Here is a 14,014-nt window from a genome sequence, read left to right as displayed (position 1 = left end):
GAAGTTGGCAAAGAATTTCCTAAAGATGCCATGTTTCTGTCCCTAGGTACAGAAAACCATACTGAAACATGCATATGGGGCAAATGGGACAGCATGAACAAGAGCATGATAATATTCTGAGCATGTTTATAGATCAGCTAAGGAAAGATATCACTAGGACTAGTGAAAGAGTACAGGGTTTAAGACACTTGTTTTGGGGCTGGAGCTATAGTACAGCGGGTACGGCATTTGCCTTGCACACGGCTGACCTGGGTTCGATTCTCAGCATCCCATGTGGTCCCCAGAGCACCGCCAGTAGTAATTACTGAGTGCAGAGCCAAGAGTAACCCCTGTACTTAAGCACTAGAGGTTCCAATATATGCCAAAAACACCCAAGAGTTGATATCAAAGATCACAGATCTTTCTGAAGGGCCATGACATAGATGGTCTGTTTCATGGGAAAGCAAATATTGAGAGAGTAAATATTTGGCACAAAATAAATACACTATCATAAGTTGTTTCCCCAGTATACTTGGTGTACTTGCCTCTTTGTTACCTCCACTTTCCCAACTTACAAAAAACAGTTACATTTTGTATCTAAGAAAACATAAAAGGTATTATGATATCTGTTATGATATAATGATGTATTCATTATAATAATGCGGCACCTAGATGAGTAAGATATCCCCATAATTTACATTCAGCCTCCATTCTAACGTGCTTTCCTAAAATGCTGAGGCTTTTTGAAGAGAAGGAAGATGGTTTGGGACCACACCCAGTGGTACCTACTCCAAGTTCTGTGCTGAGGAGTGATCCCTGGCAGTGCTGGGGGAATGGGGTCTATATGTAGTGCCAAGGATCAATAGGATTGGCTTAATGCAAGATAATACTTTATCTCTTATACTATCTCTCCAGTAATTTAAAGGCTATTATATAAAAAACCTATGTTTTCTAGATTCTTCCATAGCTAGAACTTCAATCTGGTAACACTTCAGCTAAATGAACACTTATAAAGAAAAAAAAACTTGAAAAGAAGACATGAGATGGAATAATTCTTCTGCTGTTTCTAAAATCAAACATGACTGCTAAAACTACTTTTCTCTCTTTTTTAGGCACCATAATTTACAATATTGTTAATAAAAAAAGTTTTGGACTTACTGTCCCAATATTATACCCACTACCAGAGTGTCAGTGTCCCTCCCTCTTAAAAGTTTCTTCCCACACCCTACCCACTTGACAAACTCAGTTCTATAGGCCAAATCTCAGAACTGGTAGCCACTGGCTATTTGCTATTCCCTTACTATGTATCTTTAAACTTCTTCAGCTATGCAATTACTTGTGGCAGCTGCAATAAATTTACCACAATCGTGGAGACTTGAAATAACAACTATGTATTCTTATATGGTTCTAAAAAATAAGAAGTTTAATGCCTGTTATATTAGCTGAGTCAAGGTTCAGGAGGTTTTTGTTCCTTCAAAGATTCTCACCACCACTAGCTGGTGGCTAAGACACTTGTTAGTTTAAAGATGTTTCAGTCCAGGGGCTGGAGCAATAGCACAGCGGGTAGGGCATTTGCCTTGCACATGGCTAACCCGGGTTTGACCCCCAGCATCCCATATGGTTCCCTGAGCACTGCCAGGGGTAATTCCTGAGGCAGAGCCTGGAGTAACCCCTGTGCATCACCAGGTGTGACCCAAAAAGCCAAAAAAAAAAAAGATGTTTCATTCCAAATCTCTTGCCTCCTTAGTCAGACTAACTTTCCCATATTCTGTACGCTTTAATTTTCCCTCACTAAGGATAATCTTGAGGTCATTTCTATAGCTTACCCAGATAACCCAAAATAACCACCATCACAAGAACTTTAATCACTCATATTCACAAATATCTTTGCTTGAATTAATATTTACAAAACTCATAGATTAAGGCTAGAGATCTTTGTGGAGCCATTTTTCAAACACTTTATGCTGTGTCAGGGGAAACATGATACAGTCACAAGATTTGTGGATACAGAACAGATTCTGAATCTAGTCTTCTGGTGGGAGGTATAAAAGGTATTGTAATATTCTAAAGCCAGCAACAGTCATAGTTTCCAGAATGATGGTTTCCTGATCATGAAAGTGTCAACACAGCTTTCAAGAAGTCAGCTTTCTGAGAAGAAATGTTAAGTCCCTTGGACTTGCTCTATGGTATGGCCATGGAAGGAATCCCTGAAAATTCAAGCTATACAATGCTTCATTAGCCTAGTTGTTTGGTAGGTGTGGTCCTTGAAACATCACCTGTAAACTTGTTAGAAATGCAAATTATTTTGCCCTATCATAGAACAGCAATGTTTAAAACAAATCAACCTCCAAGTGATTCTGAATTATGACATTCGTGAACCATTTATTTCTGAATCATTAATTTAATGGAAATCTAATCATTACATATATGTATATACTTGATATAAAACTGATCATTTATAATGATACATACGTAATCATATATAATTGATACAAAATGTAAAAGTCCAACTACTATCTATTTAAATTAGTTTTAAGGGGCTGGAGCCATAGCACAGTGGGTAGGGTGTTTTCCTTACATGCGGCTGACCTGGGTTGATTCCCAGCATCCCATATGGTCCCCCAAGCACTGCCAGGAGTAATTCATGAGTGCAGAGCCAGGAGTAACCCCTGAGCATTGACGGGTGTGACTCAAACAGCAAAAAAAAAAAAAAATACTGTTTAAAATATATTGGTTAGGGCCGGAGTGATAGCACAGCGGGTAGTGCGTTTGGTCCCCCAAGCACCGCCAGAAGTAATTTCTGAGTGCAAAGCCAGGAGTAACCCCTGAGCATTGCTGGGTGAGACCCAAAAAGCAAAAATAAAATAAAATAAAAGCATACTGGTTTATTATAGAAATCTCTTATTATATAGAATTCTCTGTGTTTAGTGCACAGATTCACTAGAGGCTTCTGACCTGGTTCTTAACTGTTAAGTTCCCAAATGTTGATTATTGAATAGGAAAGTTATTTTCTATTTGCTAGGGGTGCCAGGGATTGAACTGGGGGTCTCATGCATGCAAAGCATGCCATCTACCACTGAGATACTTCCCTGATCTCATAAAAAATTTTTTTTAAATATTTGGAGAAAATAACCTGAAAAATTATATGTATAGTCTATGTTACTTAAGTAAAGCTTTATAAAACCTAGTTTAAAAATTTGATCCCATGCTGATAAATTTCTTTAATGATGCAGATTTATTTCTTGTTAGCAAAAAATGGAAATCAATTATTATAAGCATAATTTGTAGAGTACACATTTTCAAAATCTATGAACCACAGCAGTCACTAATAATGTTTTTTAAAGTTCTTGGTTTGAAGTAGCATGGTACATACATCTCATTTTTAAAATTTGTAAAATTAAGCAGACAAAGAAAAAATATCCAGTCCAGTGATATGGTGCTTGCTCAGACCTAGCAGTGCTGGGAGCTACCATGACAGGTCTTAAGACATGAGGAAAGAGGATGAGGAGGTCTGAAGTGTTGGAGATTGAATTTAATGCCCTGTATGCACAGCACACCTTTCAATGATTTCCCCTGCCCCAGAGTCTATATTCATGACATTCTTCAAACATACAGGCGAAATAGTACTAAAATGTGTGACTTATCACAAAACATACAGTGCTTTTGGTAAGACAGGCTTTTTATTTTTGTTTATTTGGGGGCAGTCTTCAGGGCTTACTCCTGGCTCTATTCTCAGGGATCACCCCTGGCAGGACTCAAGGGACGATGTGCAGTGCCCGGGGATCAAACCCAGGTTGGCTGTATGCAAAGCAAGTGCCCTAACAGCTGTACTATGGCTCTAGCCCAAGAGAGCTATTTTTAACAATGTTATCATCCGCTGCATAAACATAAACATAAATCCATTTCTGGGTCTTCTATTTATTTTAATGATTATTTCATACTCTTCAACAAACAATTTTTACCTCCTTTGTTAATACCTAGATAGGCTATTTTTTACACAATTATAAACAGGTTTATTTGTTTTTCTTGTACGTCACTGTCTTCATATATAAATGCAAGAGATTTCTGTGCATTAATTTTGTACTCTGCCACCTTACTGTCTAGGTTTATTGTTTCTAGGAATTTCGAAGTAGAGTCTTTAGGATTTTCTATGTACAATAGTACATCGTCTACTAACATTGATTGCTTGATTTCTTCTTATTTGAATTCCCTTTCTTTTACTTGCGTAATTGCTATGACTAAAGACTTCCAATCTATATTGAGTAACAGTAGTGTCAACTTCCTTATCTTGTACCTGATTTCAGAGGAAAGGCTTTTAGGTTTACACTGTAAAATATGATGCCAGCTATGGGTTTGCTTTACTATACTAAGTTTTTCTATCCCCATTTCATTAATAATGTTTTAATAGTCAGAAATGGGTACTGAATCTTGTGAAAAACTTTTTTCATCTATCTATACAATGTTACTTTTATTTTCTCTCTTTGATAAATCATATTGATTTATGTACATAAAACATCTTTGCATTCCTGAAATAAATTCATTTGATAATGATGTATAATCTGTTTAATGTACTATTTAATTTGGTTAATCTAATTAATAAGATTTAGCTGAGTATCTTTGCATCTATACTCAATAGCTGATTAAAATTTCCTTTCATATTATTGATGCTGCTTTTGTTACATCAAAGTCGGATGGCAGGGATGAGTGCAATTAGTATAAAGAAGGGACCACTATGAAAATGATAGTTGGAAATGATCACTAGAAACAGGTACTAAATGCTGAAAGGAGGTAAAGGGATATACATGATAACCTTTCAGTACCTGTATTGAAAACCATAATGCTCAGAAAGAAAGTGAGAAAAAGAAAGAGAGAGAGAGATAAGAAAAGTGCCACAGGGGATGGAGCAATAGCACAGTGGGCAGGGCATTTGCCTCACGCTGAAGCCAACCCAGGTTCGATTCCCAGCATCCCACAAGGTCCCCCGAGCACAGCCAGGAGTGATTCCTGAGTGCAAAGCCAGGAGTAACCCCTGATCATCGCAGGGTGTGACCCAAAGAGCCAAAAAAAAAAAGGTGCCACAGAAGGGGGAGAGGGGGAGGGGGAGGGTTGGCAGGAGGGAAACTGGGGACATTAGTGGTGGGAAATATACACTGGTGAAGGGAAGAGTGTTGGAACATTGTATGACTAAAACCCAGTCATGAATAAGTTTGTAACTGTGTATCTCATGGTGATTCAATTAAAAAAAATTTTTTTAAAGAATTATTGGTTGAAGAAATTGTAGCTGAGAACTTTCTCAGTCTGAATCTCTAAATTCAAGAAGCTGAAAGAGTTCCGAACAAAATTCATTCAATAAAAAAAAAACCAAGATATACTGTAACTAAAAAAAGCAAAAGAGATAGAATACTATAAGCAATAAGAGTGAAGCAAAACTCACAGATTAAGTGAGCCCCGTAGGATATCTATCAAATGAAACCATACAGACCAGAAGGAAATGGAATGATGATGACAACACACTGAATGTAATAAGCATCTGATCAGAAATGCTCTATCCAAATAGATTATTCTCAAATTTGAAAGACTCACAAAACTTTACAGACAAGCAATAGTTAAAGGAGTTTATAAATACAAAACAAACTCTGAAGCAGAACTCAATAATATTATTTTTAAAAAGTTTAATGAAATACCAAGCAAAGACTTTTAGCCATCATAGTTCCTGTTTTCTGTCTATCACCTTAATGCTGTTGCAGAAGCATAAAAACTGATTTTAAGAAACCACAATCACAGGAGCTAAAAACCTAACTGTGGAGTTACGCCAAAATGAGTTTCTTTGAACATAGCCTTTCTTTTCTTAGGAGGAGATAAAGATATTTGCTGCCAAACACTGAAATTAGAATTTCTAATCTTAACGGCACAGAATAACTTAGAATATAATTTCAGAAACCTAGCTTTAGATGCAATTCAATCTTTGTCTCTCATTAACCATCAACTTGGGCTGGAGGGATAGCACAGCGGCAGAGCGTTTGCCTTGCACGCAGCCAACATGGCCGACTCAAGTTCGATTCCTCTGCCCCTCTCGGAGGCCCGGCAAGCTACTGAGAGTATCCGCCCGTGACGTACTCAATATGCCAAACACAGTAACAACGAGTCTCATGATCGAGACGTTACTGGGCCCGCTTGAGCAAATCGATGAACAACGGGAGGACCATGACCATGAACCATCAACTTAATAAATAATATGCTTTAAAAAAATAGCGTATTCTATATTTGTGCTGAATTTCACCAAAACAAACTCCAACAGTAAACAAAATTACATTTATTTAATTTTTAAATGACAAATTTTGCCCACTTTGCAACTAACTTGTTTACTTTTTTGTTAGAGATTAATTATACCAATTCTAAGGATTGTCCTAAAATAAGTTTCCAAACCTTGCAATAATTATATAATCCTTTATGGGAAATTACAAACATATAGAATAAAGGTATAAGAAAGTAAAAGAATTTTGTAGATATAAAAACCCATTTACTTAAAATAAAGACTGGCTATCTTTTAGAATAAATTAGGTATTGCAGACTCTCATAGTTGGAAAAGACTTGGAATAATAAGCTTCACTTTCCGAAGTGTCACAATTCTGGCTTTAAGTTGCACATTAACATATATTAGTAAGAGTTTTTCATTCTTTTGTCTCATCACCAGAAAAGAAAAACTCAATTTAGTGGTGATGTGGTGTTAACTATAACGAGCCTACTAGATTTATTCCATGTAGAATAACATTCTCAAAGAATCTTGTAAGTTTAATGCAAGTATTTTATGAAACAAAATCATTAAATATCTAATACTAAGGTTTTAAGGGAAAGAGAGAAAGAGAATAACTTGCCTACTAGATTTATTCCATGTAGAATAACATTCTCAAAGAATCTTATAAGTTTAATGCAAGTATTTTATGAAATAAAATAATTAAATATCTAATAGTAAGGTTTTAGGCTGGAGCTGGAGCGATAGCACAGCGGTAGGGTGTTTGCCTTGCATGCAGCCAACATGGCCGACCCAAGTTCGATTCCTCCGCCCCTCTCGGAGAGCCCGGCAAGCTACCGAGAGTATCTCGCCCGCACAGCAGAGCCTGGCAAGCTCCCCGTGACGTATCTGATATGCCAGACACAGTAACAAGAAGTCTCCAATGGAGACGTTACTGGGCCTGCTCGAGCAAATCAATGAACAACGGGAGGACCGTGACCGTGACCTAATAGTAAGGTTTTAAGGGAAAGAGGGAAAGAGAATTCAGAACAGCCTATGTTGAGGGAAGAGCAGTGCCTTAAAAAGTTAATGTATCAGACCAGAGATATACAGGAATGAAGGTACATGCTTGGTATGGGACCACCAGTACCACATAGTACCCTAAACACCACAAGGTACAGCCCACGAGGCAACACCCCAGCATTAGACTATGACATAGAGCTTCACAGATAAGCAACAGCTCAGGAATTTCATAGTCTTAATTCCAACTTTGCCAAAAGCATTTAAGAGGCTTCTTTAATATGGAATAAATTTCAGTAACTCCTACAAAAAGGTGGCAAAAAGCTTCATGTCATAATCTCACTCAATGTCAATGGCCTAAACAAACCAATCAAAAGACACAAACCAGCAGGATGTTCCAAAAACTGAATTCAACTTTGTGCTGCCTACGACAGACAAATTTGAACTGTCAGGACAAAAACAGGCTCAAGGTCAAAGGCTAAAATACAGTATTTCAAGTAAACAACTCCCTTAAAAAAGACTTTGGTAGCCATACCTGTATCAGACAACTTAAACTTCAGGTTTAAAAAAGTTTAAGGGGATTGGAATGGATATTTCTTAAGGCCAAGGATTATATACACAAGGAGGAACTCATACTCCTAAATGTGAGAAAGCGAGAAAGACAGCAGGGAGGGAGGGAAAGAGAGAGGGAGGACAAAAACCTCAGTAATCCGAATCATAAATGAAAGGGTTGATTTCACAACTGATACCACAGAAATTCAAAGGATCATCAGGATTACATAAAAAATCTTTATGCCACAAAGTGGGAGAACCTAGAAGAAATTGATAAATTTCTGTACTCCTATAACCTTCCAAGGATGAAACAAGAAACACAGTATCTGAACAAGTCAATTATTATAGACAAAGTAGCAATAGCAATTTTTTCTTAAATCCCCCAAACAAAATCCCAGACACAGATGGTTGACGGTGAACTAAACCTTTAAAAAAGACTTATTCCCAATCTTTATCAGGCTCTTTTTAGAAAGCTGAAGAAATAGGAATCCTCCAAAAGTTTCTGAGGCAAACATTACCCTGATATCAAATGCAGAAACATCACAAAAATAACCCTGATGTACATGAATGCAAAGATCCTCATCAAATTATCAGCAAACTGAATCCACCAATTTATCAAAAATATCCATACATCATTACCAAGTAGAATCTGTCCTGGGGAAGCAAGGATGGTTTAACATATGCAAGTCAGGGGCCAGAGAGATAATACAGAGAGGTAATACAGCAGTTAAGGTTTCAGCTTTGCACATGGTCAGCTTGGATTATATTCTCAGCATCCCGTATGGTTCCTCAAGCCCATCAGAACTGATTTCTGAGTGCAGGCCTTAGAGTAACCCCTGAGCATCACTGGCTGTGGGCCCACAAAACAAAACAAAATGAAAAAATATATATGTAGGTCAATCAAAATAATACAACATATCAACACAAGGAAAAACAAAAATCATATGACCATATCAATATATGCAGAGAAAGCACTCGACAAGCTCCAACATCCATTTAAATTTACAAAATCTATAAACTGGGAGTTGGAGGAGTTTCCACAACAGAGCTAAAGCCATTTACCACAAGTTCACAAAATGTAAAGTACTCCAGGGTGAAAAACTGAAAGCCTTTCCTCTAACATCAAGCACAAGACAAGGCTGTCTTTCCACCTGCACCACTACTATTCAATATAGTACTAGATGTCCCTGAATAGCAATTAGGCCAAAAAATACACTAAATGCACTCCAAAAGGAAAAGAACTTTCTTAAGAATACTCATTTTCATGAACAACAGCATATATGCTCATTTCTTAATCCTACAAAGCAATACATATACAATCATATTCAGAAATAAAAAAAAATCTTCTAAAAAGTGTTCACTATTTGTTTTCAGGGCTGGAGCAATAGCACAGCGGTAGGGCATTTGCTTTGAGCGCAGCCAGCCCGGCTGAGCCTGAATCGATTCCTCCGCCCCTCTCGGAGAGCCCGGCAAGCTACCAAGTATCACGCCCGTAAGGCAAAGCCTGGCAAGCTACCCCTGACACATTTGATATGCCAAACACAGTAACAAGTCTCAAAATGGAGACGTTACTGGGCCCGCTCGAGCAAACTGATGAACAGGAGGACAGTGTTTTGTTCTTTTGTTTGCAATTTTTCATCTTTTATATTCCATCTTGCCCCATATATATTTATTTATATATAGCCAAATAGTATGATTATAAAATTTTTAATTACTTTATTCATTTCCTTTAATATGATTATAGATACATAAAATAAAATTGGGTACATTTGTTTCATTTCCATCCTTATTCATTTACTTTTCTTTGCAGATATTGAATGGTTACATGGATCAAAAAGTCAAAATTATATATAAAAAAACCTATATTCAGCAAATTACCACTCCTTTCCTTTTTTTATACTTTTTTAAATACTTTTTTTATACTTTTAATACATTTTTTATACTCTTTTTTTTAAACTTTCTTTATACTTTTCATTCAATACCCCATTCCTGGTAAGTAACATTTTTATTTTTTATTTAATCCTTCCATTGTTTCTTTCTGTAAAAATCTATTTATCTATATTACACAAAAGATAGCATATTACATATGCTTTTTCTTTCATCTGAAATTTTCTCCAGATATCACCTCCTATGAGTTTCGAGAGAATACTAGTTTTTTCAAATTTTATTTTTATAAAGTAGTTCACAATATTTGATTACATTTAATATTCGAACACCAATCCCACCACCATATTTCAGATGTTTTCATTCTGAACTCCAACCCCTGCTCCCAAAACAAAACTGTAATAATTTATTTTATACTGTTTGTTATGAAAAATCAGCTTAAGATGATCCAAAAATGTTTCTTAGAGAAAATTGTGTGAAGATTGTTATATTTCACCTAGGAGCCATTAAGTCCCATACACACACACACACACACACACACACACACACACACATATATATGCAAAATTATATTTCCCCCTAAGATCGGTTGCCTTCTACTTTAAACTCCATCAAATGTATGTACTCCTCTTGGAATATTAGTGGTGAAAAGCATGAGATGTCTACAGTCACATGGTCCAGAAATAGGTCCACTCATGACCCGAGGCTTGACCCGAGCATGTGGAGAGCCACTATGAATGTAGTGGCGGTTGAGATCTGGAGGTTTTTCGGGCTGCTGGGGCTGGCTCCTTTGGGGGCGGGGGACGGACCTCACCTGCCCCTCTCCGGGTTGCCCCAAATAAAATAGCCTGGTGCGGGGTATGGAGGCATGGCTAAGGCATATCATTCTGTGCTCTCTTCCAAGAGATTTATTGTTGAGTCTCTGGATTATAGTTGTTGATGAGGCAATATGGCGCCAGTAAGAAGTGGCTTGTGGGGGTGACTGCCAAGTTGCCAGAAACAGGGGGAGACGGTAGAAGGTCACCCATTCCCGGTAACGTTAATCTTGGATACTACTCAATTTTTCTTTAGTACAACTGACAGACAACACTATTTCAATTTCAAATATATGCCACACTGTCACTGTCACTGGCCTCCCATCATTCATCGATTTGCTCGAGCGGGCCCAGTAACGTCTTCATTGTGACATCTGTTACTGTGTTTGGCATATCGAATACACCACAGGTAGCTTACCAGGCTCTCCGAGAGGGGTGGAGGAATGGAACCTGGGTCGACTGGGTTGGCCATGTGTAAGGCAAAAGCCCTACCCGCTGTGCTGTTCAATATTTTTATATGATGCCTTATGATGACCCCCAAAAGTCTAGTTTATATCTGATATATGAGAATTTTTAAGACCTATTCTCTTCAAAACTGTCAAATATGCAATACAGTATCACTAATTTTAGTCAAGCTGCTATATATTAATCCCATGACATATTCTTTCTATAAATGGATTCACCTTTTTTATTGTACATAGTAATTTATTATTTGTATATACATGTATTTCAATTTCCTATTTGTAAACATTTAGTTTCAAAATTATAGTTATAAATAGTATGTTAATATTACAGTTTTATACATAGATATTTTGATACTGTTTATATGTAGCTTTAAGATGAATACCAAATAGGCAGTAGAAATGGATAGAATAACAAGTAATGTGTAGTCTTCTTAACATTGGCAAATTTCCCCCAAGGAAGCTGAAAAGCTTAGGTATTTTTTTAAATTTAAAATCTTCAAAGGAATTACAAAGAAAAGTAAGTTACTCTAATTACTCACTGAGTGGTGTTGTATCTGGAGGTGGAAAATTCTCAGTAAAGTTGACATTACACAAATCTGTGCTACAGCAACAGAAGCGGTATGTCCCATTCTGAATTGAGGGAGGAGTGGTAGTTACTACACATTCTTCATAGTGACACTCCTGGGGATCTCCAATGTGAGACCAACATCCTACAAATTGACATTAATGTATTTAAGTTACTAGACCATACATTAAACAATACAGTATCCTACAAGAATAATGTGCACTACAATAGAAATGACATCTGTACCTATATATTCATTGCAGCACTATTCACAATACCCAAAATCTGGAAACAACCCAAGTGCACGAGAACAGACTGGTTAAAGAAACTTTGGTGCATCTATACAATGGAATACTATGTAGCCGTCAGGAGAGATGAAGTCATGAAATTTGCCTATAAGTGGACAGACATGGAGAGTATCATGCTAAGTGAAATGAGTCAGAAAAAGAGGGACAAATATAGAAGGACTGTACCCATTTGTGGCATATAAAGTACATAACATGAGACTGACACCCAAGGACAACAGACACAAAGGCCAGGAAGATTGCTCCATAGTTGGAAGTCTGCCTCATGAGCATGGGGATGGGGTGGGATGGGGTGGGGTGGGGTGGGGGGGCTGGGGGAGGGTCGAGAAGGCAGCTGGAATAGAGAAGGGTTCACTAAGAAAATGAAGGTTTGAGGGATCAGTCAGGATGGGAGATGTGTGCTGAAAGTAGATAAACGACCAAACATGATACCCTTTCAGTATCTGTATTGCAGAATATAATGCCCAAAAGTAGAGAGTATGGTGGAAATTATCTGCCATGGAGGGTGGGAAAGGGGGCCTATACTGAAGAGATTAGTGGTGGGGAATGTGCACTGGTGGAGGAATGGGTGTTTGATCATTGTGTGATTATAACTCAAACGTGAAAGCCTGGTAACTATATCTCACGGTGATTCAATTAAAAAAAAAAAAAGGAGCAATGTGTATGCAGAAGTTTAAAATGTTTCCAAAGAGGGATGGAGTGACAGTACAAAAGGTTAGGCGCTTGACTTCAACATTGCTGACCTGGGTTCTATCCCCACTATATCCGTTCCCCAGAGCTCACCAGCAGTGATTTGAGTGCACAGCCAGGAACAAATCCCAAACACTGTCAGGTGTGCTCCCCCACACCTCCACCTCCCCCATAAAAAGAACTCCCAGGTGTGCTTCCTCAAAAACAAAAAGTTCTCAAAAGATATTTAAAGGCTAAGGAAAATATGCATGATAGGGAAAACGGGGAATTGATTTATTTATATAGTATTATCTTAGTTTTGAAAAAATAAAGTACGTAAACATGGAAACACATTAAAAAACATGGAAACACATTAAAAAATACCTCAAGGGAATGAACTTATAGAGTAAAATAGCTTTTAACAGGTAATTGTAGACTTTCTTAGTTTTCTATATTTTTCAAATTTCACACAATGAGGTATATTATCAATCTAATGATTTAAATATATCATTAAAATAAGCTACAAACCATTATCCTTTATAAATCTAATTCTTGTGAACACATATGCACATATACAGACTTTTAAATTTACTATTTCCTTAGAGAGCTTTTTCATAGCAGCAACTCTCAGTAGTACTCAGTGTCCATTCCCAAAGATGTAGGCCTGGCAATCTGGTGCTCTGAGTTGAGCAACAGTGCCACATGTGGCAGTGCTGTGGAAAGGGGATGGCCTCTGTGTCACAGAACAAACTCAGGACCTAAAATACGTTCAGGCACATGCTCTGCTACTTTCAGCTGCCTCCCGATTCTGGGTAAGGCATTAACCTATTTCCATGCCTTTTTTAAGAAGAGTTAATTGTATGAAAAACAAAGTTATTTCCATCTAGAAAAGTATTACTTACCTTGTTTTACAAGATTTATGTCCCCTTTTGATTTCTCCCAAAGGCCATAGCAGGTGCTACCTTTTGAGCATAATACTGTTCCATTTTCATGGGAGATTCGACTCTCACCAATACCAAGGTCTTGCTGATATGGGTCTTTAAATGCACACAGCCGTTCTTGATTCTGAGAAGCTAAAATAAATAATTTTTGAAAAGATTAATGAAAATCTCTGGAAAACAATTTTTTTTTGCAAAATCTTAGTCTTATTGAAAAGTATCATAAATTTCCCTACTAAATAACTGACAAGGTTTAAATAAACCTGCAATTTTATATTTATTCAATAAGTCCTTTCTATTCATTATGACCTCCAAGCAGTAAGAAAAAAATTTCTCAAAAGCAATCTCCTCTTACACAGATTATTCTCACTACTCTTTCTCTCATTACAGCATTCAAATAAGTATATTCTGAATCATCAAGCTTTCTACGCAAACAAGAAAATATAACAAACCAAGAGGGCTTAATAATTTTGGATTAAACTCCTGTTAGCCACATGCAAGGCTGCCCTATCCACTGTACTATTGCTCCAGCTAGGATTTTCTTAAATTGTCCCTTCATTTACATGCTTCACCAACTTGTTATAAAGATTA

The 14,014-nt window shown here is 37.2% G+C and overlaps 1 protein-coding gene across 1 annotated transcript in view; it reads right to left on the bottom strand.

The window, feature by feature from the left end:
• BMPR2 (bone morphogenetic protein receptor type 2) overlaps positions 1–14,014 on the bottom strand; it is a 180,637-nt gene that overhangs the window by 72,798 nt on the left and 93,825 nt on the right. Inside the window, exons 2-3 of the mRNA XM_056111883.1 lie at positions 13,388–13,558; positions 11,486–11,656 (exon numbers count right to left, since the gene is read on the bottom strand). Coding sequence (XP_055967858.1) covers positions 11,486–11,656; positions 13,388–13,558 — 342 coding nt within the window. The remainder of the gene's footprint in view (positions 1–11,485; positions 11,657–13,387; positions 13,559–14,014) is intronic.

Source organism: Sorex fumeus, unplaced genomic scaffold (genome assembly GCF_029834395.1).
Source record: "Sorex fumeus unplaced genomic scaffold, SorFum_2.1 ptg000014l, whole genome shotgun sequence".
Classification (NCBI taxonomy): domain Eukaryota; kingdom Metazoa; phylum Chordata; class Mammalia; order Eulipotyphla; family Soricidae; genus Sorex; species Sorex fumeus.
Note: the sequence above shows the minus strand (reverse complement) of the source record. Positions and strands in the feature narration are given on the sequence as shown.